This window comes from Larimichthys crocea, chromosome XVIII, assembly GCF_000972845.2.
Source record: "Larimichthys crocea isolate SSNF chromosome XVIII, L_crocea_2.0, whole genome shotgun sequence".
Classification (NCBI taxonomy): Eukaryota; Metazoa; Chordata; class Actinopteri; family Sciaenidae; genus Larimichthys; species Larimichthys crocea.
In genome coordinates this window covers 787,515-814,066 of record NC_040028.1, presented here as the reverse complement: position 1 = coordinate 814,066, position 26,552 = coordinate 787,515, and the positions used below count along the sequence as shown (strand labels likewise).

Sequence of the window (26,552 nt, the reverse complement as noted above, 5' to 3'; positions counted from 1 at the left end):
ACAGGTGAGGAAAGAATGACGGGGATTCGTCGTTCTTGGTACTTCCTGTTTGGCATTTATGACATCAGCAGTATTATGCATCTGTCATCAGTTTGATGAGGTTCACCAATCATTAGTCAGAAGCCCCCTAACATGAGTCAAGTTCTGTGTAAAAATAATTACATCACTTGTTAGTGTTTTTTAAATCTGATGGCGACATGGTGAAGGTCAGGGCCAGTCTTCTATTTCTTTAAATATTTATGTAATATTCTGATTCTTAGTCTGGTGCTTCAGCAGCCCTGCAATAAGCTAGACTTATCCAGGCTGTACACAGATTATGGATGGATGATGGACGATGGATGGATGGTTCAGCAGCAGGTGCTTCTGTAATGCTTGCAGTTGGGTGAACAGGCTGTGGTGTCCTGTGTCCTTCAGTATCCCTTGGGCTGTGGAGGCACCTCACCTCTCCTCACTGATGCCATAGATGTTCGGTAGATGAGTATCAATGATTTCATATAAAAACATGTAATAACGCTGCAAAAACAACTAACCTCTAAAATCAATATTGTTATTTTTCATTTCATGATTTGGTAAATTCAACTTCAACTTGTTGGTTATAGAATTTCTATCAAATGAAAAACATTCTAAACCAGTTGAATTTTTCTGGAGGACATTTCCAGATGTGCTCTCCTGCAGACTGAGAGAGCTCTGGAGTAAACTGCTGTCATTAAGATACAAAGAAAGAGAGGAGCCTGGCGTGTGCATCGTCCCCAGCTGTGTGCAGGCTCAGGACAAGAAACAGAAACAGGGAAAAAGAGAGGCTGTCCAAACATGGAAATGAAGCAGGTTTTATTAAAGTGAGGTCTTTACAACATCCATGTGAACACACACACTACACACTGACTCTAAATACGAGTCCACCGTAGTATCACTATAGTTTATTGTAGTTTCTCCATCATGCTGGGAAGAACAGGGTGAGGTGAGGAGGATTCAACACTACATGCCACTAAATCCTACACACTGCTCCTCTACATGAGAAGAAAACAAATCAAAGTTTGTTTTTGGTCTTGGCGCCAGATGGAGACATAATGTCAAAGAGGAAATCATTTCACTCATTAACACCGTGTTTAATGTATGAATCCAGATTTCATTGGTTCCCCTTTAAAGATTAAAGATCAGTTTAGTGTGTCCATGAAAATGTGTTTTAGTATCTATGCTATACTGTGCAGATCAGGGCAGCATTGTTAAAAACATCCTGTGTGCTTTTTGATCTGATCCTTGTTCACACTGAGGGGCATGTTCGTGAAACGTCCCTTGCCTCAGTGTTGTTGTTTCGTATCAGGTGATCGCCAAATTCAGGAGAAGGTGTTGTTTAACCTCATGGTTCTCCATGATGACCGACCACGGCTTGTTAGAAGGAACAAGGAAGGAAAACATTAAAAAGGATTCTACATCATAATTCTGTGTGTGTGTGTGTGTGTGTGTGTGTGTGTGTGTGTGTGTGTGTGTGTCAGCAGTAGGCAGACAGACTCAGCAGACTGATGAGGAGCACACCTGAAGATGGAAAGACCTGAAGAGAGAGAGAACAAAGCATGCCATCAGTGCTGCTTAGTCAGCAGAGTTTTAGTCAGTCAGTCAGTCAGTCAGTCAGTCAGTCAGACAGTCAGTCAGTCAGTCAGTCAGTCAGTCAGTCAGTCAGTCAGTCAGTACTCACTCCATCTGCAGAGTGTCGACCGCTGTTCAGCTCCAGAGTGCTGCTGTTCAGTTGAACCCAGAATGTTCTGTAGTCCTGGACCAGAGTGGCACTGCCCGGTCCACAAAGACAACAAGAACATGACAAAGGAGTGAGTGATGAGGTAACAGGTATGATAGAACCAGAGCTGATCCACACACTGCTGTGACAGAGTGAAGCTGTTTCACAGAATGTTTCACAGAATGTTTCACAGAATGTTTCAGTGAGTTTTTAAGAGAATGTTTCAGCAATGTTTCAATAAATCACAGAGAATGTTTCAGAGCATGTTTCATGTTCAGATGTTTACTTTCACAAGGGTGAGATCGACTGAGATCGTCTACCTGAAATAGATATCTCCATGGTTACTGTTGCTAGGTGCCTCCCAGGTTAGCTGGATTTTCTTCCTCTTGGCTCCTGAAGCTTGACTGACAGCTGAGTTCTGCACACAAACACATTCATACAAATGGGTTCTCACAGAGATGATGCCTTTGAGAGGCGTTTCTGTCACAACGGGAAACATTCACACTTACCTCCATGTTGTTGCAGTGCAGTACAGTGAACAGGGTGGTGTCGAGGTTGGTGAACTTTCCTACAGGCCACATCACAGCTGGAAGCAGAAAGCAAAGAGTTGGTTCCATACTGCATCCCTAAACTCTCTTTGTTAGGTCAGCAGTATTCTTTTCCACTACAGAAGCTTTGCATGATTCACAGTTGTAAACATTTATCCTATATTAACCCTATGCAGCCCCCAGTTCATCTTAAACAAGCTGTTTTATGACTTTTGTCTCTGAAAGGCCCCACTTTATTCTGATTGGCCAACTTGTAGAAGCCTGGACTGCTGGGGGTGTGGCTGAGGGTGGTGACTGTATAGTTGTGACATCACAACCTTATGGAAGTCCTGATGGTTGGTTTTAACAGTTCGGTGCATTTCTCTGTGGTTTGACACTCTCAGAGTATTCACAGAACACCTAGACCTGCTTTTCTATTCAAACACATGGACACCTCACGTTCTGCGACATGGACCTTTAAAGATTTGTTTTACCATGTTCCTTCCTGCTCCTGGCCTGTAACAGGAAACCCTGGAACTCTGTGGAGCTGTTCTTCACCACCTCCACCGTCACTACAAGTAGAGAAATAAGGAGGTGAGAGAAGGGAGGGATGCATGTTGAAATGACACAGAGTGACTGCAGCAGCAGCAGGAGTGGAGGTAAGGAGGGGTAACATGGGTAACCAGGGGAAGAGTAAATTATTGGGAAGCGACTTAAGTAGAGATAATGATCTGAGGTCAAAGTGAACGCCTCTAAACATGACCTTTGACCTCTGAACTGTTAAATACCACCTCTGGGATGGAAGGCAGGGTGAGGGGAAATTAGAGAGGAGAAGAAGGGCAAGAGGATGGAAGAGAAGTGGAATAATTCAGAGAAAAGGAGAAGGGAACGGTAAAAGAACTGAACATCGTAGTCATTGTTGCACTAATTCTTCCTTTGGCAGGAAACCTTCAGCACTGTGCAGGAAACTATCATCTCACTTCTCCAGACTGTTCAGTGCAAAGAGAAACAAGGTTAAAGAGAACGCTGTACCACACCAACAACTACCAACACGTGTCAAACGTGAGTCAAACTACTGCAGCAGCAATCCTCTCTTAAAAGGTTAAACCGACTGCCTAGATGGACACAAGTGTGTGTGTGTGTGTGTGTGTGTGTGTGTGTGAAATGTCTTCTGCTGTTCCTGTTTCGTTTTTTAACCCTGTCTTTTCAATAATCACTGTTGATGATCATATAGTATTAATCAGTGTATCAGTAAATACTGAATTTCCTCTAAAATTTTTAGAATTTTTTATTATATTATACTTTTATTTTATTTTATGTTTTACACTTCAATGAGTTTGACTATTTTACCATTATGCATTTTTAATGGGTTTTATTTCATTTATTTTTTTTCTATTTTATTGTATTTTAGTTCAGTGTGTTTTTGAGCTGCTGCCTCCTCACTGCAAGATGTTGAGGTGGCGCTTCCTCACTTTGCACAGTTTGCAGTGCCTTGTTTATAACAGGGTGGAGGTGTTGAGATGGAGGGTTGGGAGAGGGTGGGGGCGTCGTGGTTTTATTGTGTGAAGCACTGTGTGCTACATGTGTTGTATGAAAAGTGCTGTACAAATGTACAATCTCATTGATTGATAATAAGTGTGATAATACCAGAAGAGTGTGAATATTATCAGATCCTGAAAACATGTCAGTGTTTCATTTATGTTTACATACATAAAACACATATTTCTATACATATGTATAGAAATAGTGGATATGAGACAGTAAACTTTTAGAAAGGTATAATCATAAATTAAATGTATTAAAGAGACCAACATCATGTAATATGTTGTATTACATAGCATGTTTATTAATGTTACATTCTAAACTGTTCTTCGAGCCTTTTTATTCCAGTGATAAGAAGTTTTATTGTTCTTGCATATTGGAAGTGTGTGTCCTGTTAATGTGACCGTTATGGATCACAGACCAGGTGAATGTGAATATTCCTTTTCTGGTTTCACATCAAACATGTCACAGTAAAGTATTAATACGTGACATATCCCCTGTGATCTGTCAGTGTTTGTTGTAGCAGGCATTACCTCCCTGCAGCAGCTCATTCATTACAGTAATGTTATGTGAACGTTGCCGCACTGACGCACCTGAAATGACTCCACCTGGCCTGTAGGTGGCACTTGATGCAGATAGAGTGAATGGTGGGCTGCTGGTGGAGGGGCTGAAGGGTGGATGTACAGGCATCATGTTGCCACAAGAGAACGCCACCGAGCCGTTGGGGAAGCACACACACTCCTCCACGCAGCATACACACATCAATGCTAAGAGCAGCGTGGTGGCTTTAAGAGGCATCTGAAAGACAGCAGACAGTGAGGAGGGATCACTTATCAAGCTGACTGCACATGAAGAGAAGATGATGGCAGATGGAGAAAACAATAATGCAACACCCCACCTGGACTCTAAAGAGCAGGTGCAACAGCAACAAACGCTTCAGTGATAGTGCAGTAAACTGCACGGGGGAAAGTTAAAGCAGAAATCTGGGATAGTTTTTTTCTTTCAGATTTTTCACACAAAAAAACAACAATATGTCATCACTAAGTCTGTCCATCAATCCTCTCCTGTCAGCGTCTCTCAGCATGGTTCTTTTCTTGCAGTCACAGATAAATCCACATGTGGAGCTGTGCTGAGTGTTTGTGTCTGCAGAGAACTTCTTTCTTTCCTATTTGAATCTGTCATGATTCACTACATTCACTGAGCTTTCTCTTCTGTATGTTGTGCAGGCTCTGTTTGGATTCGCTTTAATTGTTGATTGTATTCTTGAAGTTACCTGCCCGGGACAACTGAAGTCATGTTATTAATATACTGTACTACTCAAATAAATAAATAAATAAATAAATAAATCTAGAGTGAAATCTTTAACATCATATATATATATATAGACATAGCATGTGAAGAGTTACAATGAGTCATGAGCCATCTCTTACATCTCTGCAAACACTTGAAGATGAGGTGATGTGTTCAGGTTCTTACCTTCTCTCCAGGCTGCAGACACACTCACAGGTTGATCAGGAATCCTTAATTGTTTCTGAAACTCTTCAGCATTACAAAATGAAACAAAGTCACCCGGTCCTCCTCTTTAACCCAAAGATTCAAAGTGCCTGTCGAGACCAGCTCAGACGAGTAATTGGCGTGCGTTCATGTGTGTGATTTGGTTTCACCAAGGAGTCATCCATTGGGATCCCACCTCTTGTAACCATGACAATGCTAACCTTTGTGGTGAGAGGGGCGAGGATTCCAAACAACAACATGTCAATTATGACCCTCAGACACGCACACAGCAGAGGAAACAGGTCGGAGGGTGGTGTAATTAGTACCCACAATTCCTCTCTGGAGGATCCTTCACTTAGTGTCTCCACTATTTACTTCCCCACACAGCCCCAGTTTGAATCACCACTGATGTTTCCTTTTGGTTTTCAGGTGTACCTTGTTATCAATAGTCTTTCTCTGTATTCTTAAACGTGGTGACAGGTGAGGAGGAATCAGAGGTCAGACACAGATGCTTGTCAAAAACAGCTGATCTTTTATTCTTTACGTGTGATACAGTAAGCAAAAACAACAGCAGCTCTGTGGGCAACAACAGGTAAACAACAGTGAGACCGACAGTGACAGTCAAGTGCACACAGTGTATGGGATAGATGAGAGTTTGGCTCGGACAGTTTTCACTGGCAGCCATGTTGGTGTCGTACCACACTCGTGCTCCTCAGATGTTTCTGGGTTTGGACTAGTTTTCTATTTTCCAGCCAGTGATGCATTTTCATTCAGTTCATCTGAAAGGTTTACAGGTAGATGACCAGGTGTGCTACATTTTCCACGTCTGAGAGAAACTGTTCAGAAGTCGTCTGGATTTGTCGTGAGGAAAACTGAATTATTTTAGAGGAACGCTCCAACATGTTTTGAAATGTTTGTGTCAGCTTACCCAGAGACAGAAAATATGTTTGAATTTGTGTGTTGACTTAAGATCATTTAGTACACCCTAAAGACTGACTTTGTAAGAGCAAACATCTGAAGTGGAATGCTGGATTATTTAGAGGTTTACCTTGATACTGTGTGCAGACATCAAAGATTCATCAGTCACCTGCCTTTTGTTCATCTTATTGTTTGTTGTGTGTGCTGAACAATGAGAAGAGTCATCCAGAGATTCTGCGTAAAGCCAAGGCACTCAGCTCCAGGACATGATTCCTTGGATTTCAAGTGAAATGTGCTTTGTAGTTTTTTCATTCTTGTAGGATGTAGCTATGCTAGCAGTTTCCTACTGCCACCAGTCTTTGTGCGTAGCTGGGCTAACCCTCCTAACATCCTGGTCAAATGTGAAGACTAGATTAGATTAGATTCAACTTTAATGTCATTGCAAAGTAACAAATACTTAGACAAGGAAATGCAGTTTAAAGTCTGTGTAAAGGCAAATCCAAGATTCTTTCAAAATACATTAAATATGTTGGAAAAAAACATGTGAAAAGACTTTGAAAGATATATTACTGAAATGTGAGTTAAAGAATGTGGTTCAAACAGTTTTTCACCAGTTTTCAGTCCAGGATTTTGTGGGCGGTCCTTAAAGGGTGGCTCGATGACACGCTGAGGCCACCCTGAGCAGAGAGCTAGAGATGAATTCATCTCACTCAGTGTTTCAAATCATGTCAAGTCATTTTCTGAACTCCTCTGACGCATTTCAGTCACTTCAAAATGGCTGCTTGACTGCTCCATGAGTGGGCGTGGCTTCAGCAGGACCCGCCCCCACAGTCCTGGAGCTCAGAATAAATTTTTACCTGATTTTCAGAATCAGAATCAGAATCACTTTTTATTTGCCAGGTAGGTGAACACACACAAGGAAATTACTTCCGGTTACACATTGACACCTAATTTCATAAACTTGTTGATATTTTTAATCATTCAAATTTGGCTGGGTGGTTAATAACACTTTCTTCTTTGGTCTGACAAACACATTTATTCTGACTTTACACGGACTTTAAACTGTGCATTTAAAACACTGACTGATTTATGATGGTTGCTTTGACTTTCCACTTGAGGTGCTGATCTGGTGTTGTAATGTGTATGTGGTAGGAGTAAATAGAACCACTGTTATATTTCAGTGTTATAGATTATTATATAAGCACTTTGACTTCTTTATTCTGCTGCTGTGTGCGTTTAGTTCAATTACCATCAACTGTTACTTGTCTTGATGATGTAGTAGTCTGGGTGTGAGTGGCAAAAAGCTAGGTGCTTCAGCTGCTCCATCCACGCTCAGCTAGATGTATTAAAGAACTTCTTTTTTTAGGAGAAGTGCCACAGTTTGTTATTTTGTGGGCAAAATGGAGCCTTGACATGGATCAGCTAATCATAATGAAGAAGTGATCAGTTTTTTTGGTACAGTGTAGAAAATGTGACATGAGTGAAGCTGACAGTAAATCAGTCTAAGACAGGAGGCTGTGTTGTGGAAATTCATGTTTCAAATGGCAGAAATAAAAGAGCACAGTTACATATCAGCATGACACCAGTGGTACAACCTGACCAAACTTTGTACTTTAAAACAGGACTGGACCAAGGCTGAGGGGGCTCAGTCGCAGTTTTGTCCCTGGTCCAGGCCATCCTTGTGTGCTGCCACAGAAACAAGCTGCCAGAGGGCTTTCACGTGCTCTGCATGAACCCTCTTTAGTGGAACTTAGCACCATATGAAGATGTGAGGGAATTATAGATATTTAGGATGGGGAGCATCAGCTTTAAAATGGGGTGGGAGTGATGGACAAAATGGTGAGAAAGACAAAATAATGAATAAAGAAGAAATAAGGAAAAAGAGGAAGGGTGTTTATCAAAAGATTATTCTAGAGTTAAGGGGACAGATGAACAGAAAGCCCAGTATGTCCTAAAGCTAGTCTATCTTCACATTTCTGGGGAGGTGGTGGTCAGTGAATACATTTAGTAGCAGGGTAAACGGTCACGGCCTCCGTCACTTGGAGTAGGCTAACTCATGAAGCGGTTTAGAGCGGTTTGATGCTTTGAGTACTTCAGACAGACGTCCAGTTGTAAAATATTGCTACAGAGCAGGAGCTGTACTGATGACTCTACAAGGAAGCTCTAGCAGTAAGTCTGAACAGTTGTCTTTAGTAATGATGATACTACACACAAGAACAGATTTACTTTAAGGAGGGGCACAGAACCAAGACTAAAGGGGATAACGTTGACAGGAAGGAGGTGAAGACAGTGACCACAGATTGACATCAGTGACAGGGGGAAGAGTTACAAGCTTAAAATGAATGTCTGAAGGCCTTACATCGCTAGCAGCAGGCTGTTGTGTAGCACCAATATCAATGTAATGTGACCTTTGGTACCAGTGGTTTGTGTTAAGGGGGTTGAGGTGAGAGGTTATAGTGTCAGGGTCTTGGTGCCTTACAGGATTGGCAGCAGGCCTTTCTGTAGTACCAATGGGAGCACAGTTTCACCTTTAGGACCAGGGCACAGTTGGCTGTTGGTTTGTCTTGACAGGAGTCATCCACTGCTACTGATGCTGCGGGGGCTGCTGCTGAATAAACACACACACAAAAAAAAAAATGTAAATAGCGGTACAGTTGGTATCAAAAAACAAAATAGACAGATAAACGCTCCATTGAATTCATCAGGACACTTCAGGGAAACACTTTCTCACAGTGACGCATTTATCCTCCTCTGATGGGGCTGAAAGTGTGCTGAAATATTGCATCATACGCACACACTCTGTTTGTTTTTGTACCTGGTGCTTCTGTCGGACAGCTCTGGATTTCACAGCTCTGTCTGGCTTCTGGCTTGAGGGCAGAGTCGCAGCTGTGGCCCCTGGTTACCAGCTCCTCCCCCTGGTAACACTTCACTTCTCGAACCTGGACGCCACTCCCGCAGGTCTTGCTGCACTGAGGGGCACGAGGGGACAGGACGTCTTTATTTTTCTCTACACGATGTTACTGATGATACAGCTGAAGATTTGACACTTTCATAATATTTGAACAATTAGCCAGCCATGATATGAGATGGCTATGGGTGTGTTCTGGCTAACTGATGCATCAGTATGTATGGGACGGACGGACGGACGGACAGACGGACAGACAGTTAGTTACCTGAGACCAGGATGTGGTGAACCACTTGGAGCAGGGTCTCTGGAAGCAGGAGGAGCTGGTCTCTGGTTTGTTGGTTTGGTCACAGTTGCTGTCTGGAAACTCTTTGAACACACCGCCTTCCAGCCCGGCACACACCACCTGACGCTGCCGCACACCGCGCCCACACGTGGCATTGCACTGACACACACATACACAATAAACACACACAGCCAAGACTTAAACTTCTATCTCTGTCCCCCATAAAGCGCACCTCCTATAGAATTTCTTTCTTCAAATGTTTACCTGTTGCCATTCCTGTTCCACCCAATGGGGGGCGCAGTCTCTGTCGCCACAGGGATAGATGGCCAGTGGGCGCAGTGATTGGTCGCACTGCTCCTCTGACATCACTATCCCACCTGATGAACGACACATCACAGCACGCACCATCCTTCCCTCACCGCACACACCTGAGCACTGAGCACAGACACACAGACACATCAGTTTGACTGGAATGCACATTAAAAATATAAACTCATTAAATATTAAATGTGTTTGAACTCACAGGTCCCCAGTCAGAAACTGTCCATCTTCTGTCACAAGGCGGGCCTTCACATTCCTGCTCTTCTATTGGCTGTGAGGACTTGTTACACAGTCTTATTTCCATGGAGCAACGAACCTCTCGAGTACGAACACCACGAGAGCCGCAACGAGCCGAACACTAACACCCACAGACACACACATTCAGCGTGTACACACACATGCAGATCAGGTCAATGGATGAATATTCCAGCAGTCTGAATTCAGGAAAAAAATGATTCATCTGTTATTCATGGTTTGGGTAGTAGCTGATGCTAACAGGAGACCATGAAGGTGCTCATGATGAATACATGAGGAACACAGTCAAGAGAGATGACTGATCAACATGTAAATCACTACCTTTATGCTGTTCAGTTTGAAAGTTCTGAGGAATTCAAATTGACTGAGGATCGATTTCCCATGAGGTTTATTTATTCAACCATCACCTTCCACCACAAACCACAGTGAGGGTTGGTGTTCTGCAGTATCATATTCCCACTCCTTAAAGTGTAGGTGGTGCAGACACCTTGTGAGATTCCTCTTTGTGGACATCCTGGGGGAATCCAGACTGGGAAGAGCCACCATATGGTGGAGGGACTAAACATCCCAGTTGGCTTCAGAGCTCTTAGATCCTCCAGGAGGAGCAGGAAAGTCTCATTTGGGCTGTTCAGCCATTCATGAATGGATGCATGCCTGGATAGTTGTGATGTTTTCATTTCAAACTCAGCTCAGTATCATGGAGTTTTATTCTAGTTACTGAAAAAATTTCAACAAATTTCATTTTTTTCTTTATTAATAAAGTTTTGTTTTGATTCTGATAGTGAAAGCACAACCCACACTGGCAGCTCATGGACCACCAACTTCAAACTTCAAACCTGATTCTTGTTATCATAAAAATAACCACTGCCCCCCCCCTCCATCACAAACACTGCACTGTGGCTTGCTGTATTACCTCTGACCACTCAGACACCTCCCACTGTGGTCCGCAGCTCTGGCCAACGCAGACCTTTCTATTGGCTGGTTTGTGAAGGTCATGTGACAGACACAGCGAGTCGTAGACAGAGGAGTCAAGGCCGGGCGACAGCATCTTCCAGCAGCGCACTGTACGGTACTGGACGCCCTCACCGCATGTTCGAGAGCACTCGCTCCAACCGCTGGTCTCCCATCTGAGGACAGAGTGAGGAGATGGTGCAGTTCATGTGAGTTCTTCAGTGAAATAAAACCACTCAGTCACAGTGAGTCATTCGTTCTTCAGGCTGGTGCTTTAAATTTCTTGGGAATAATCTGCTTGCATACCACAAAGTCTTTGTTTTTACCCCTGGTAATGTAGATTAATGAAAACACTTCACACAGTTGGCATCATCTCATCAACAGCAGGTAAAGGGATATACATTTCAAAGCCTTTAAGGGCTTTGATTTGAGATAAAAGTCCCCAAACCTTGAATTATACTTTATTTAAACTGGGTCAGTGAGTTAAACCAGTATGAACAGTACCTTGGAGGACATTCTTTTCCAGTGCAGAATTCATGTGTGGGCTCAGGTCTGGTCAGAGAGTCACAGTAACTGTCATCCACTTCGGTACCATCATACCGTACACAGAGGGCATAGCTAGTGGTGATACCTGGCAATACCCACAGGCAGTACAGAGTACAGACAGTTTAACAACAGACAAACCACGTGCACTACCGTGTGTTTAGAGCTGATATAAACCATAATAGACAAGGTGGAGACAAAGAGCACTGGTGCATTCTTTTCTCTGTTCCCACCTCATTGTGCTTAATCACACGAATACGATGAGAGTCCAAGTGATTCATCAGTCTGCTGATTACTGCAGATTTATTGATCGATATAAGTCTGTCATAGATATATCATATCACTGTGCATGTTACTTGACATGCACAGATATGACAACTTTATTAAAGAACATAATGCAGAAAAATATGGCTGCTACTTACCAAAAATAAAGAGAGTGTCCTCCATTTTAACATTACTAATCAGTTTAAGCCACACATGGTTTTGCAGTGTGAAGTGAGGTGTCCTGATATACAGTACCAGCCAGCCAGACACTAATATTTTCTATAACCACAGTAGAACAACGTTCACAAGCTGCTTTAACAGAAAACAAAAACAGAATGAATGTGGCTATTATCATATTAGTGTAATTGCATGTTGTACCTGTCGTACAGGTTGAGCTGCATGGAGCGTAAGCAGAAACCTTCCAGCGATACATGTCTGCCAGACTGATATCTGGGTCCAGACCCACATCAAAGTCATTGCTGCAGAGAGACAAAGACACACACACACACACACACACAGACACACTGTTATGTTATGTTAATTAAGTTATATTAAAATCTAAACCCAGAGGCAAGACTCTGTCATTAAAACATATATCATTTATGTGAAGTGAGATAAAGTATGAGCACATCAGGATTATCAAAGTGTGTGATATAATAAGCAGTGCAGACTGAAGTTGATGAACATGATCTGGCAGAAATGTGTGGTGAATTCCATTTCAGAGCATGACAGTGACCTTCAAGCAAACATCGTCTCTCCAGCTGTTCCCTCATACCTCTCTGTGTTGGCTGCCTGGACTGCAGACACCTGTTGCAGCTGTACCAAGATGGCCGTGTGTGTGTCCAAGTGTGTGCCAGTTTCTGATTCTTTGCGTGCAACAGAGTGTGTGTCAGTAACTGTGAGCATGTCTGAGTGTATTTCCAACTGTGAGCCTGTGTCCGCTTTTGTTTCTGCATGCGCTTCTGCTGGTGAACGTGAATCAGTGAGTGTGTGTTTAACAGAGTGTGTGTTTGACTGTGTCTGGTTAAAATGCAGATCCTCCAGTAGCAGACAGGGGGCGTCTTCTGGCAGGGATGCAGGGTGAACACTCTGACTACCTGTGAGTGGATAACAACAGAGTTTTGACATGTATCAGTGAAAGTTAAGCCAAACATTTTGGATGATTTGGAATGGATTGGATTTTGTGAGAATTCTTAAACTCAGGATCTGGAGGCCATATTGAGGTCTTCCTCACACCAGTTACTAGTGATGCAGACTCTGCCTTAGAGAACTGTGTTATGGATCTTCAAACTGAGCTCATTCTTTTTTTGTTCAATTCAATTTATTCAGTTCAGTTTTTTTTTGCGCCAAATTCATAACAAAGGTTATCTCATGACACTTTCCATACCGAGCAGGTCTTTTTCGGGCGCTCGTGCGCCCCCCACGGAGACTGCGCCCTGGGCGGCCGCCCACATTGCCCATAGCTAGGACCGGCCCTGGGCCATCCAGTTAGATAAATAGAGAGATAGAGAGACAAAGCAGCAGAAAAGACAAGAACTAACTATAAACTGTAAAGTGTAATTGTTCTTTCCTACCTGGAAAAGAGAGCAGCAGAGTGTTGTCATCAGCAGTGGAAGGCTCATCGATTGAGTTGGAGGAGCTTCCTTAATGACAGAATAACAAATAGAGGCAATGAGACAAACACATAGATAATGATTTAAGTGCTGTTTGGACAGTCTAATATAGAATATAAAAAAGCTCAATTATCACATGAAGACACATGAATATCTGACTCACGGTAACCAGATGGGACTGGAGGTCCCTGCTCCTCGACATCATTATGGCCGAACACATGACTGGTGACGTCGGCTGGTCTGTACACCAACATGGCAGCAGGTGGTGGAGGGCTGGGGGTCCTGATCTCCCACACTACTTCCTCCTCCTCCTCTTCCTCCTCCTCCTCGTCTTCCTCCAGCTGGACGTCTGATTGGTCATCAGATTCCAGCTGAGTGTTGTAGTGACGGACAGGTGTCACACCCGCTCTGCTGTGATTGGTTGCTCTGAGTTGATCCCCCCTCACATCCTCATTTACCTCATTGTAGGTGAGGTTAAGATGGGAGTGGGAGGGGCCTGATGTGATGCCCCCAGCGGCTGTGATCATGTCATCAGACGTGCGGGGGATGGTGAACTCGTAGGTGATATGAGGGAGCTTCCCATTCAGGTTGTAGTACTTCATGTCCAAAGAAACGGAAAAAAAAAAATCACAGTTACTGACTTTTAACTGTCGTAGAATGAGACTAGGGATGCAAATTATCGATTAATTCATTAATTGTTAGTTGATTGACCTTATCGATCGATTAACGATTAACTGATAAGCGGCTTTTTTCCTGAGAACATACATTTCTCACGGTGTCTTTAACATAAAGCTAAATATTGCTTATATACTGAATAAAAAATGCATGTTATATTCCTCAACTAATGTTTTATTGTACCAGTTGGGATACGGTACAGATATGGCATTTAACCAAAATAAATTCTGCACAGAAAATTGAAATACATTAAAAAAAATAATTGTGCACTGGCTCACCTGTTGCATGTGAAACATTAAGCAACATAAAATATTTTTTAAAGCTATACAATATGGGCTTAGCCTGCACAATATTAAGCCTACATATAATTATCTGGTAAAGTACTTAGATGAAAAACTTGAAACATTAGCAGCACCACTTATAATCTCCCTTGTTCTGAGAAAGGTCACAGTAAGATTACTAGCCCTGGACACTTACAGTAACATGTAGTACTGAACACAGCTTCAATCATCCCTGAGGAAGGTGACAGTAAAATTAGAGGGCCTCTATTTAACAATTTCCCGCAGAAATGTTGAGAGTGACGAGAGAGCTGAGCATGTTTATTTACACACAGGAGCATTAAGCAATTAGCATTAGCATGTTAGCAATCAGCATGCATTTAATTCTTAGAGGCTAATGCTAACTGCTAGCACGTCAACACGCCTGCAGGTTTTGAAGGTGGTATCTTAGTGAACTCGTAGAGCTGCTGAACTTAAACGTAGCACCACAGAGTTTAACTGAGCGTCTTTGTCATCATTACTTAGTTTGAAATGCTCCATACTCCACTCCGGGTCTGTCGCCGCGTTACGTTCAGGTACGTTCGCTGTGGCCTAGATTAAGCAATGGTACCCTCAACTGGAGACACCATGAAATCTCACTGAAAAAACTTCTGTGGAAAATGGCCCTAGATTCAGTTAACCCGATTAATTTAATTTAATCGATTAAATTCTTTTCAACAATTAACCGATTAATCGATTAACTGTTTACATCCCTAAATGAGACACAAATGTAGTGTGTGTGTGTGTGTTACCATAACATTCAGGCCCTGAAGTGTTGGTCCCTGGGCAATGATATACTCAAGCCCATCAGAAAACACATTGCTAGGGCGTCGGTATTTAAACACTGTTCCTGCCACGCGGAAGTTTTGAGGGTTGTCAAACACAGTGTTTCCATTGAAGAAGAAATGACCAGCTTCATCTGACAGGGCTAGATAGAAGAGGACACATGAGTACACATGAGGGCGTAAGACAATGATTCAAAACTGGGTCAGAACCCGGAAGACAATGTAGTTGTTTTTATTTTTATAACCCAGAGTAAGATCAAAAAGATCTGTGTGCAGTCAAAAGTTGAAATATAGATCCAGATCATGTTTTTTAATAAAAACATTCTACTTTGTGCTTCAGTTGGTTTCGTGCTCTTTAGTTTATTGACCTTAAAGAAGTTGTAGGTTCTCACCCAGGATGTTCTCAGTCTTGTGTCTCTCTATGATCTGAATGTCAGAAGCTCCAGCTGGGATGTTGATGATGAACACGTAGCCTGATGACAAAAACACAGACTTTAAACACTGGTACAGTGTTATGAAGCATCATCGGGCAGCATTGTGACAAAACTGTGTACATCATCATCAAAATCAAAACATGTTTCAATAACGTAAAAACACCATCTCCACAGCAGCCTGTTCTAAACTGGACTGGATGAAATCTTAATTCAAAGCAGTTTTCTGAGGGTTGATTCAAATATTTATTCTTAGTGTAAAACTAAAATGTTCAGAGTTTACTTAAACATAAAGACGAGACTGAAATGTTCTGATTAAAAATGGACCAAATCTAAAAATAGCTGCTCCATTTTATAACAGTTGCTTTAAGAATCACCCAAAGGAACTTGACTTTAATCTGATGCTACATAATTAATACTTCTTATAATTCTGTCTACATGTGTGTCTGTGTGTGTGTTACCTAACTGTGTGAGTGCCTTCCTGTATGATCCAGAAATGCGCTGGCATGACGTCCCGTTGCCTCCACATACTCCACATCTGTCTACTGTCTTACTGCTGTACAGCTCCCCATCACAGCCTACAGGCTGGAGGACAAGAGACATTCAAACCAATCAAAAGAGTTAGGTTGTTCATCCAGCCAATGAACTGCTGTCATCAACTTGTTTTAATCAAAACATATTGTTTTGGGTTACCTGACATATTCCCTCGATACAGACTCCATGGTATTTGGCATCGCGGCAGAAAGTGCCATCGTGGGCGGGAACTAGCAGCTGTCGCTCGCCACTGATGGTTGTACACTGCAGGTCACATGGCTTACTAGAGATGCTGATGTAATCAGCTACACAGGAAATGACATATATTTAAAAATACATTTACTTTATCGACATCACACGTCAACAAAATTCAATTAGTTACATGTATTTAGCAGTTGGCATTGCTTGAATGTAAAGCTGCCTGGTGCAGCTTTAACTGAAGGTCAGAGATGAGTAACTAATCTTTCACATTTGCTGGATTTAGTAAGATTTAACAACAGTTATCAGAAGACACCTCATTAACTATTTAGCAACAGTTTAGTTCATTATATTGAACATACCTGAATAAACAAAGAGGCAGACGAACAGAAGAATGACTGATAGGATGACATTATACCTGGGTAAAGAGGTGTCCACTGGTAGTATCTTCTTCCAAAAGATTTAGAATTGAACTGGGAACACTGGTGCTGTTTGAAACTAACACTGGGGCTGGGACAGGGCTAAAAACACAACAACACACAGTCAGTAAAGCAGCTTAAAGAGTTTCAGTGCTTTAATCCAGTTAACCTGTGTTCTTAGGTTACAGACTCAACAGAGAATGAATCACCATAGTTTCAACATCATCATAGCTTCATACCTGGTTTGGACAGAGCTGGTACTGTTTAGGAGAGCCAACACAATAGGAGCTGTTTACATTCTGGGTAGTGGAAAGCCTGGGACAGAGACCGGGTACAAGATAGGACAGAGATGTAACATGGTTATTATAGTGTAATACACGAATAACACAAAAGAGGCAGATGCTGATCTCACTGCATGATGCTTCCCCAGATGTCATGCCAACTGTTTTGTTCTATGAGAAACTACTTGCACACTGCTACAAGTGTGGTGTGTGACAATCAAGCAGGAACCTCCTCAACTGTACTGAGGGTGAATTTTTATAGAACTCACCTGTTCAAATTATATTAAGGCTAAAAGTTATGCAGAATTATGCAACGTGGCATTGATCGACAGGTGGGTGCTGTTACAAATGACCCTGTTTGATGAGCACCCAGGCGTCATTCGTCCCACCTCAGGTCCACTGATGATCCACATTTTTACCCATTTTTAGATTAGCCGCAAGGCGGAACAAACAGGAGAATTTCTGGATAGAAAGATGATTCAGTAAGAGTCTGACTGTTAAATAGTTCATCGATGTGACTGGTTGAAGTTCGCCTTTGATAGACAGTGACAGGCGAATGGTTCATCCAATCACCTGCCTGTATCTTTTGAAAGTGACTGCCTTTTTCCAAACAGTTTCCAACAATGGTTTGGTGTAACAAACCATCTGGTGCACTAGTTGAACAGCCAAAGTTTAGTTGGTGTTTGAACATGTAAGAAACCAGGTTTAAGAAAAGAACCGGGTGGTGCTCCAATCCACAACCCAACTTCTTCTGAAGAGTCTCTTCTCGTATAGATTCTGTCATGTCCACACAGAGCTTATGTGACATCTCACCCATTCCTGTTTCTGTGTAGATAAACTGTGATTCACCAACATTTAGTGCTCCCAATGAAAAGGGAGTTTGTTTCTGTAATAAGTAGCTAAAACAGCTGCCACTATGAGTAACAGTACTTACGGTATATACAGCTCCCAGACACTTGGCACAAATTAACACAACATATTCAAAGTGCTTCATACTGACTAATGCTAATGTTATCCCTGTCTCACATTTTACACACTAAACTCAATCTTCTTTTTGTTGTGGTAAATGTTTCTCAACTTGAGAGAGCAATGCTATTTTTCAAGAAGCATTTCTTTCAATTCAAACTGCTTTTTGCCACATCAGCAGCTCCTTGAGTTAGCTACAATTTCAATGTACAGATTGTCTAAATCAATCAGTGGACAGTCTATAGGACTATTTTCAGTTCCATTATTACAAGTGTAGTTGATCCATTTACTGTTAACCTCTCAAAGTTTTCCAGTCTTGTACAGCACCCTGTCGACTCCACGGCCCCAATGTACACCGATTTACAGGGATGAATAAATGTATACACTTTGAGCTGTACTAATCAATATTTTTACATTGATAAATTAATGTGTCAAATGGGAATATTTATAAAACTTGCTTTATGGAGTTTTGTTAGCCTCAATGTTTTGGCCCACAAAGTCTCATCCATGTACTCAGCAGGCGGGCATTTACAGAGAAAAAATATAAACCCACTATGCTCTAGCTTTCCAAATAGCAGATTCAGTGAGAGACTAGCTGGCTAACAGTATTTAGCAACTAAAGACAATTATTTTGTTGGTGGAGGCCAAAGCAGAGCTAAAAGAAGAATGAGTCAACTTAAATTGAATGCTAAGGTTGCTCTGCAGTGTAAAGAGGAAACAACTGTAAAGGTGAGAACATGTTAATGATGTGTTTACACCATATTTGCTTAGTCAAAAAGTCTATTTATCCAAATTTGCTTTGCTCTTTTTTGCTTTTTTTTGACTGACAGATGGACAGAAAAGACAATATGTGATTTTCCAGATAACACAAATATGTTTGTGTTCACTCACACTGCAAAAATGAAGAAATAAATCACAAAAGGTAATGGATGATTATGTAGGCATGGTATCACAAACTTGTTGAATGTAAAACTTTGTACAGTTCAAGAAAGTGCCTGTAGCACAAGGCCCGGGACACATTTCCCCACAGGGACAATAAAGTTTATCCATCTGTGAAAACAACTGCCACAGTAAAATGTTTGTAGATTGTTTGTCTATGTTGGTTGTGTGACCACACTGGTAAGTACATACATTCACGTCTTCAGGAAATGTAATCAACATGAGCTGACTCTGAAGAACAATCTAAATGTGGAGCTTTTTGTTCACTCTGCAGCAGCTGATGGAAACACATCTCAAGGGTCTGAGGACTTCACCAGTTTGCACATTTTGCAACAACACGACATATGCAACAGTCGTACCAAGAAAAATCTCTCTAAGAGCACTGTAGTTTAACATGATTCTAATTCTGTTTGTGTGTTGCGAAGGACATACAGAAAGAACTCCAACATGGACTTAATGCATCTGTCTTTCATTACCATGTTAACTGCACCCCCCAACACACACACTCTCCTCCTCTGTCGATCTATCTGTGTCTCTCTGTCTTCAGCCCATCCTCCTACATCGTTTAGACGGTAAAGTAGGAGAGACAGCAGGAAGAGGTGAGCGGGAGGTCACTATGTGAGAGTGTCACATCTAATTGGTAGAAGGTGATGAGGGTAGGACATGAGAGGAAGGGGAGAGAGAGAAAGAAAAAAGCAGGAGGAGAGCTGAAAAGGGGAGGGGGTGAACAGGATAGAGAGAAGAGGAGTGTGGAAAACAGAAAGGGAGAAAATCAAAAAAAAGAAAGAGGAAATAGGAGGAAAGAGGCAGACATGAGAGGAGAAAATGGGAAGGAGAGGAACAAAGACAGGAGAAAGAAGGGGGGAGGAGGGGGAAGGAGGGGAGAGACAGAAGGCCAGCAGTGAGGGCAGAGCAGCGTTAATCTTGGCTGACAGAAACATCCGCAAGTCTGACAGGGGGAGGTCAAAGGTAACAAGATGGCTACAAACACACACATTCTGTCAGTGCTCTACCTAACTTCCCTCTGTATGCAGCCATGTTCCTGTGTGTGTACAGAACTGCACATGATGCCTGTTGTGTGTTTGTGTCTGTACTATGTGCAGCAATAAACAATTGTTTAGCTCCACTTATAGTCACATCTTAGTGGCATTGTAAGTTAAAGCATAACAATATTATTTAATTTAACATATACTTTGAAGCACTTAAAGGCGCCGTGTGTCTGCTTTAGGGAGTTGTATTCACAGAATAAAATATTCAGAACTCACCTGAAAATAAGAATCATTTTGTTTTCGTTACCTCAGAATGAGAGTAAACCACCATGTTTTTACAGTAGCCCAGAGCAGACAAATGAAACATTGCCTCTACATAAGAACATATGTGCTCTTTTGCACATTTTCACGACCACCATAATTTCCCCTTCAAGCTTTTGGAAGAATAGGGTGACACGGCAATCAGAAACTATACCGTGTGATGTCATAAAGTTCTACACCCATGTCCTTTAAGTAAATAGCAAAAAAAAAAAAATCAGATTGTAATAAAGGTAGGCTGATGATTTCTCTTATAAAATCCACTTAAATGAAATTCAGTAAAAGAAACTAACAGGATATCTGGGGTGACATTATCGGTCATGATGTATATTGTGTTTTGACACTAAAAAATCTCAACCCAACATCTCCTGCTCCATCCCTGCTGCTTTTAGTTTGGTTGAATCTCTTTTGATGGAGCTCCTGATGAATCCTAATTTCTTCTTTCACATGCTTCAATCAGTCTGTCACTATGTGGACTTGCAACTTAAGTGTCCCTATAGCCCTCAGTGTAACAATAAAAAAGTATTTGTCTTTCGGGTGAAATTTATGGGAAAGGTTCATGCTACAGTGATATTATATCATGAAAGTAGGGCATTTAAGTAGAAGCAATCAATGATCATTTCTTTATCTCAAACTATTGAAACAAAACAACAAAACTAAAACTGTCAGTGTCTCAGTAACTTGTCATGTATCCTTGACCATCGATTACAGCTCGACTAGACGTGTCATGCTGTTCACAAGTGGACTTATTCCAACCTGCTGATGACACTCTGTCACACTCAGTGTTCAGTGCTAACTTCCCTCTGAGTACTTCCTGTTTGAGGCCTCACACGGACCAGGTACTGTTGATGGATTGTTGGTTGGGTGTCGTCTTGGTGTCTTGATGTCAGAATGTGAACAGCATGATTGAAGCAGAACATTTAGTGGAACATTCATGGATCACACACTTGCATATTAAGCAATAAGGTGCACTCTGAAATTTCATCCCAAAAAAATAAAAAAATAATATATATATATATCTATATATATATATAAACACACAAATAGATAGATAGATAATGCAACCACATGTGTTTTTAAATATACTACCTCTGTATGAGACAATGTCTCTCCTGACTCCTCACTCCTCCTCCACAGCTCCTGGAACAAGAGGACCAACTGGACCACTCCCCCCACCACTGAAACACCTCCTCCTGGGAGAACATACACACAGTACAAGTGTCAGAAAAAACTAGAGTGGAGTGGTCACTTCTGATTGGTCAGTTACAGTGTTCTACATTCAAAAGACCCCAATAAAATCAATATTTATTAATCAAATGAATGATTTCTTTAGTAAGAGTCAGACACAAATCAGTCAGCTTCCTTTGAGACACCTCAAGTCATCTTCCAAACTCCATGATAAATAATTGCATGCGCGGCATAAAGTGACTACTGTCTGCATTTTGTTCTACAACCTTGACTTGTAGAATGATAAATAAATAAAGCTTGAACATTCACATTTCATTAAACAGCAGGTGTAACAGTGTAAACGTGTGATCGCAGTACCTTACTGCTCGTCTGTTTCACATTCTGACTCCCAAAGCTGTGTGACTGTAGATGGATGTTACGTTGCTCCACTCTCCCTTCACTTCTGTCCTGGCAGACACACAAGACACATGCGCAGACACATACACATGAACATGGAACAGATTTACTGTGTGTTGGGGTGGATGCACTGATCGACATCTCAAAATTAGAAGTCTTGATAACCTAAATCTTTCATTCACCAGTGAACAGAACTCCATCCTAACTGTCTAAAAGTTCTATCTGTGGAGCACTACACTACAATGAGGTTAGCTTGTGTCACAGCAGGTGTTGTGGTCACTCAGCACATGTACGCATACAAGGTCAGGCAGAACTATTTTGATCTCAGCCAAGAAGGACTTTGCAGAAAAGTGAAGAGTTTGACAAGAACCACCTCTGTTTATTTCAGCATGCCAACAAGACGTGACAGACTAATAACTAAACAGCATGGTGTACTGTGGGTGTTTGGAACTACCAATCAGGTCGTTACACATATTGTTCCCCATGGCACATGAAATTAGTGCTAATGTAAAATCGAAAATTGATACATCTGCCCCCACATTAAGCTAGAGGTGGGGTTTGCCATGTAACAGAAGGATGTGATTTGCTACATAGAAGTCTCAGTTAAGTGCTATTTTTTAATCCCTCAACTGACAAACACACACACAAAGACTCAAAGTCCCATTACTGTGTTGTCTCAACAGGGTCCTTAACAAGCCCACACAGGCTCCTTACTCTGTCAGATTACCCTATGGCTAATTCAACACATAAACAGTGTGTGTGTGTGTGTGTGTGTGTGTGTGTGTGTGTGTGTGCCTGTGTGTGTGTGCCTGTGTGTGTGTGACAGTAATAATTTCTTCCTAGGGCATCAAACAGAAATAAAAAAAAGGATGGTGGCATGACGCATTGCAAAAGAACCAGCTCATTCTCACAGTTCAGTGAGTGAATGAATGCTGGAGATCACCTGTGCTGGAGTGGAAACATCATATGTAAAAAGGTCTATGTGCAAAAAAGCATGCTTAGACTTTCTGTGGAAGGCTTTGTGGTTTGAGGTCCAACCATGATGTGGTCATTTGGCAAAGACAAGGACACTATCCTGTGTACTTACACCTCTAATGAACTTAGCAATGAGCATTTATAACACTGTTTATAGAAATTCTGCAGCATGAGATATGAAGTATCAGCAGCCAGTATTATCTTATGACAGAGTTAGGATGAGTATAGCAGCTATCTGCGATTTTTTTGAGGATTATTCTAGTCATTTATTTTTACATATCGTCCGACCCTATCATAACAAATACGTTGATACTGGCATACAGTATGTACAGAAATGATTAGGTGAGATGAAATGTGTCAACATTAGACCATACACAAGTCTATTTTTCAACTGTTTATTTTATTTATCTGGGTTAAATCCTAAATGGACTGTACTTATAAAGCGCCTTTCTAGTCTTCCAACCACTCAAAGCTCTTTACAGTACGTATCTCATTAACCCAATCTGGGGTTCAGTATCTTGCCCAAGGACACTTCAACGTGCAGACTGGAGGAGCTGGGGATCGAACTGTCGATCATCTGATTAGTGGACGACCCGCTCTACCTCCTGAGCCACAGCCACTCAGTTGTTCGACTGTTTAATAATCAAATCTATGTTTTAAGAAAATATCAGGTAATATATTGTTATGATATGTTTTTATGCAGGCATAGTGTCATGAATACAAATGTAAAAAGGTCGACTACCCTGAAATTTATATGAATTAATTTACAGTATATCCCACACATATGAACTCGTGTGAATATGAACATGGTTCTTGTATGGTATGTCTGGCCGGGTGTAATATACCTGGAAAGCTGCATGCAGTCCACACGGCTGTTAAAGTGTGCGTGCAGCTGAATTAACTAATTCATCTCTTCACGTCTTGACAAGAAAAATAACATTGACTGCTATTTCAAACTCAGCACTGTTACCACCATAAATTCAAACCTTTAAACAGAAAGCATGACCTCACTGTTGCTATGGTACATTATGTTTGTGTGTAAAATGTGCAAAGAGTGTTTTAGCAATGTCTTTGCCAAAAAAAGCAGTTTAGATGTCATGCCAGTTGTTGTGTTCTCTACACAACTTTCCTTTTTTTCACGGTTGCCAGAGATTTTATGTGTCTTCGGCTCAGCTTCACATCCAGAAAACTCTTTTAAGTTCACTGTACTGCATGAGTTTCTCTTTAATTGGCAAGAATGAATGGAGCGAATGATAAATGCAGTACTAACCAGACAAATATGGGGCTTTTTATGAGCTATCTCTGGGGTTAATGCTCAGTCCATTCATTTGCGTAAAAAGCAGGCAGTGTTTATGGTTCAGAAGAAGAGCTGTGAGTGTTCGTGGTTACCACAGCTGAGAGAAAAGTGTCTGCAAACAATTGTTTGCACAGCCTTTGGTAATGCATCTGTTTAGAGTTTCAACCAGGAGACCCCGAGACACCCTGATAGGCTGGTCTGCTGCTGGCTGTCACTGTGTTGTCTTCTTTACTCGGGCGAATACGCAGAGCCTTTTGGTCAAGCTGCAGATCAATGTGTTAGTCAGTCAGCTAGCCCACAGTGAGCAGCGTGGCCAAATGGTCAGTCAGTGATGTAACTTTCTAACATTAAGACAGAGATGTTGTCTACGGCACAATCAGTCAGACTGAAGTCACATGTTTACATCCTGATACTGTACGTGGTGTTCATTTGACAGACTGAAGCACTCAATCACTTTTGGCCACACAGAGAAAGACTAATTATTTCTTCCAACAACAAGGACTTGTGCAATTTAATTTGTTGCCTTCAGGGGGGATCAGTGAGGAGGAAATCAACAAAACATCAAAGTACTGAATGTGGACCATCTGCAAGTTTTCTCAGTCTTTGCAGGCGTCATGTGGAAACTGACTTAGAAGACAACAGCCAAATAAAACTTTACATTCCCCAACCTGCTAGATCTGCATCTGCAAACATCTGTCTGAATCCTAAAACAACCACACACACATTGCTTCTGTTCCATCCAGTGGACGGAGTGGTCAGGTTCAGCAATGCTGCATGTTTTCCAGCTGAATGGAGCTGAGTTAGTTTAAAGTGTTTGAGTGTGGTTGTAAAGCTGCATCAGAACAGGTTTGTTTAGAGTGGTGGAGGCTCATTCTTCAGCTATCTCTGCTCTGGAGAAAGGGTCCACGAAAGTCCATCTACAGCCCCATCACTGATGTCATTCAGCCGCCTGTTTACCGTCCAGTGTAAACACAGCGCAGACCGCCGTTTTACAGGTCGGTACCGTCCATTCCTTGACGCAACATGCATCCAAGCATCCCGCTGGCGCCCACTCAACAAAGTATCAGCTTCTGGAGGAGGTTCGCGAGGGGAACGGTGACATTCCCGCATTTGGTAACAGTTAGCTTACCTTCACACACACACTCACACTTTGGCTGAACGCTTTCCCAAGCGCGAAACTGCACGTCCAGTTTCATTCAGACACTGTCGTTGCTGGGTTCACTGCAAGTTAACCGAACTGAAAATTCATTTAAGGTGAAAACTAAGACAGTGTCCGTGACGGTGAACACGGCGGAATCAAAGTGACAGAGCTGTGAGCAGACTCCCTCAGTCTCGGTCCCCCTTCAGGACTGTGCGCGGAACAAACCAGCTAATCTGCGAGCGAATTACCTTAACGGGCCAGTTGTTGGTCAGCGGGAGAACCGGGAGGTGCAGCAGGAGAAAGGAGCAGACCGGGAGAGCTAAGCCTCCGTTACCGAACATGGTTCATTCATGTCATGGACCGACAACTCTTCCCCTCCCCTTACCTCCGCTCCCCTCCTCACTCCTCTCCTTCTGCCCTCCTTCCTCCACCCACTTCGACCCCCTTTTGATGTAGCTACGCCTTCTGCTCTAGTATGGATAGGATTGTATTTTTCTTTTTTTTTTTGAAAAGAGATGAACCTTTTATCTGTTCACATGAGCGAGAAAAGTTTTTATAAATGACTTTCTTTTCTTTTTATATATTATGATCTTTAATCTTTATTTAATTTTATATAAGCTCATTTTAGTTTGTTACTCTGGTAATTTAGTATGACTGTGAATCATTTTTATAGTATTAAATAAATGTATATTCAGATAAATGAAGTCAACCATAGCTATCACAATGAATAGATGGTGGAGAAGAATCTCATGAAAGCATGTGCCCAGCAGCATTTATAGAAAGTTACAGGTGTCATCTAGCCAGCTGAACTATACAGGTTTCTAAACACTTCAAAGCTATTTTTGCAGAACTTGCATTTGCAAGTGTTTTGTGTACTGTGTGTGTCCATTATAGTTTCAGGAATTTCAAGCACACATTTGATGCTGTATCTGCTTACGGTGCCCTTTCTCCACTCCACACAGCTGTGAAGAAAACACACTATGCTGTTTAAATGCAACTGACCAAATGAAGATCTATCGGGTACTTACACCAATAATCTATTCCTAAAAGAGTTCTAACACATTTCTAGCAGCGCTCTGATGTCTTCTGGTGGTAACAATGTCAAACTACATCATAGTAGATATTAGAGTGGATGTCCAGCAAAGCTTGAATGAATGAGGCCCTGATCTTGCATCTGTGGGGGAAATATAAAAGAGAAGAGAGAGGCGGAGAAGAGACTTGACATGTAAGATGTTCGTGTTCAACCAGCCTCCATCTTCTCTACCATCCCTTCTTTCTGATTTCAGTCTCAAACATGTCTCCTTACATTTGCCCATCACAGTTCAGGCCATATATACATATGTATGTATATA

The 26,552-nt window shown here is 41.8% G+C and overlaps 2 protein-coding genes across 3 annotated transcripts; both read right to left on the bottom strand.

The window, feature by feature from the left end:
• Nucleotides 1-981: 981 nt before the first annotated feature.
• Nucleotides 982-5,344, bottom strand: LOC113748151 (ferric-chelate reductase 1). Its single transcript, XM_027291034.1, has 7 exons — nt 5,278-5,344; nt 4,395-4,599; nt 2,754-2,831; nt 2,242-2,318; nt 2,053-2,150; nt 1,694-1,784; nt 982-1,549 (listed from the first exon to the last, which is right to left on the bottom strand). The coding sequence occupies exons 2-7, from the start codon at nt 4,597-4,599 to the stop codon at nt 1,490-1,492; spliced, it is 609 nt and encodes a 202-aa protein (XP_027146835.1). The 5' UTR covers nt 5,278-5,344; the 3' UTR covers nt 982-1,489.
• A 1,719-nt stretch (nt 5,345-7,063) lies between these two features.
• si:ch211-267e7.3 (ADAMTS-like protein 2) lies at nt 7,064-25,643 on the bottom strand. Of its 2 annotated transcripts, none has more exons than XM_027291033.1 (20): nt 25,449-25,643; nt 21,749-21,838; nt 21,293-21,396; nt 16,950-17,025; nt 16,710-16,812; nt 16,253-16,398; nt 16,021-16,144; nt 15,521-15,601; nt 15,096-15,271; nt 13,515-13,947; nt 13,313-13,381; nt 12,514-12,835; nt 12,117-12,217; nt 11,436-11,562; nt 10,894-11,107; nt 9,928-10,083; nt 9,669-9,839; nt 9,387-9,563; nt 9,029-9,182; nt 7,064-8,818 (listed from the first exon to the last, which is right to left on the bottom strand). In XM_027291033.1, exons 1-20 carry the CDS (start codon nt 25,539-25,541, stop codon nt 8,673-8,675), a joined length of 3,063 nt encoding a protein of 1,020 aa, XP_027146834.1. In that variant the 5' UTR covers nt 25,542-25,643; the 3' UTR covers nt 7,064-8,672. The 2 variants fall into 2 exon arrangements, with proteins under 2 accessions (XP_027146834.1, XP_027146833.1); XM_027291032.1 differs by having other exon boundaries at nt 7,065-8,821; nt 25,449-25,642.
• Between the last annotated feature and the right edge of the window lie 909 nt (nt 25,644-26,552).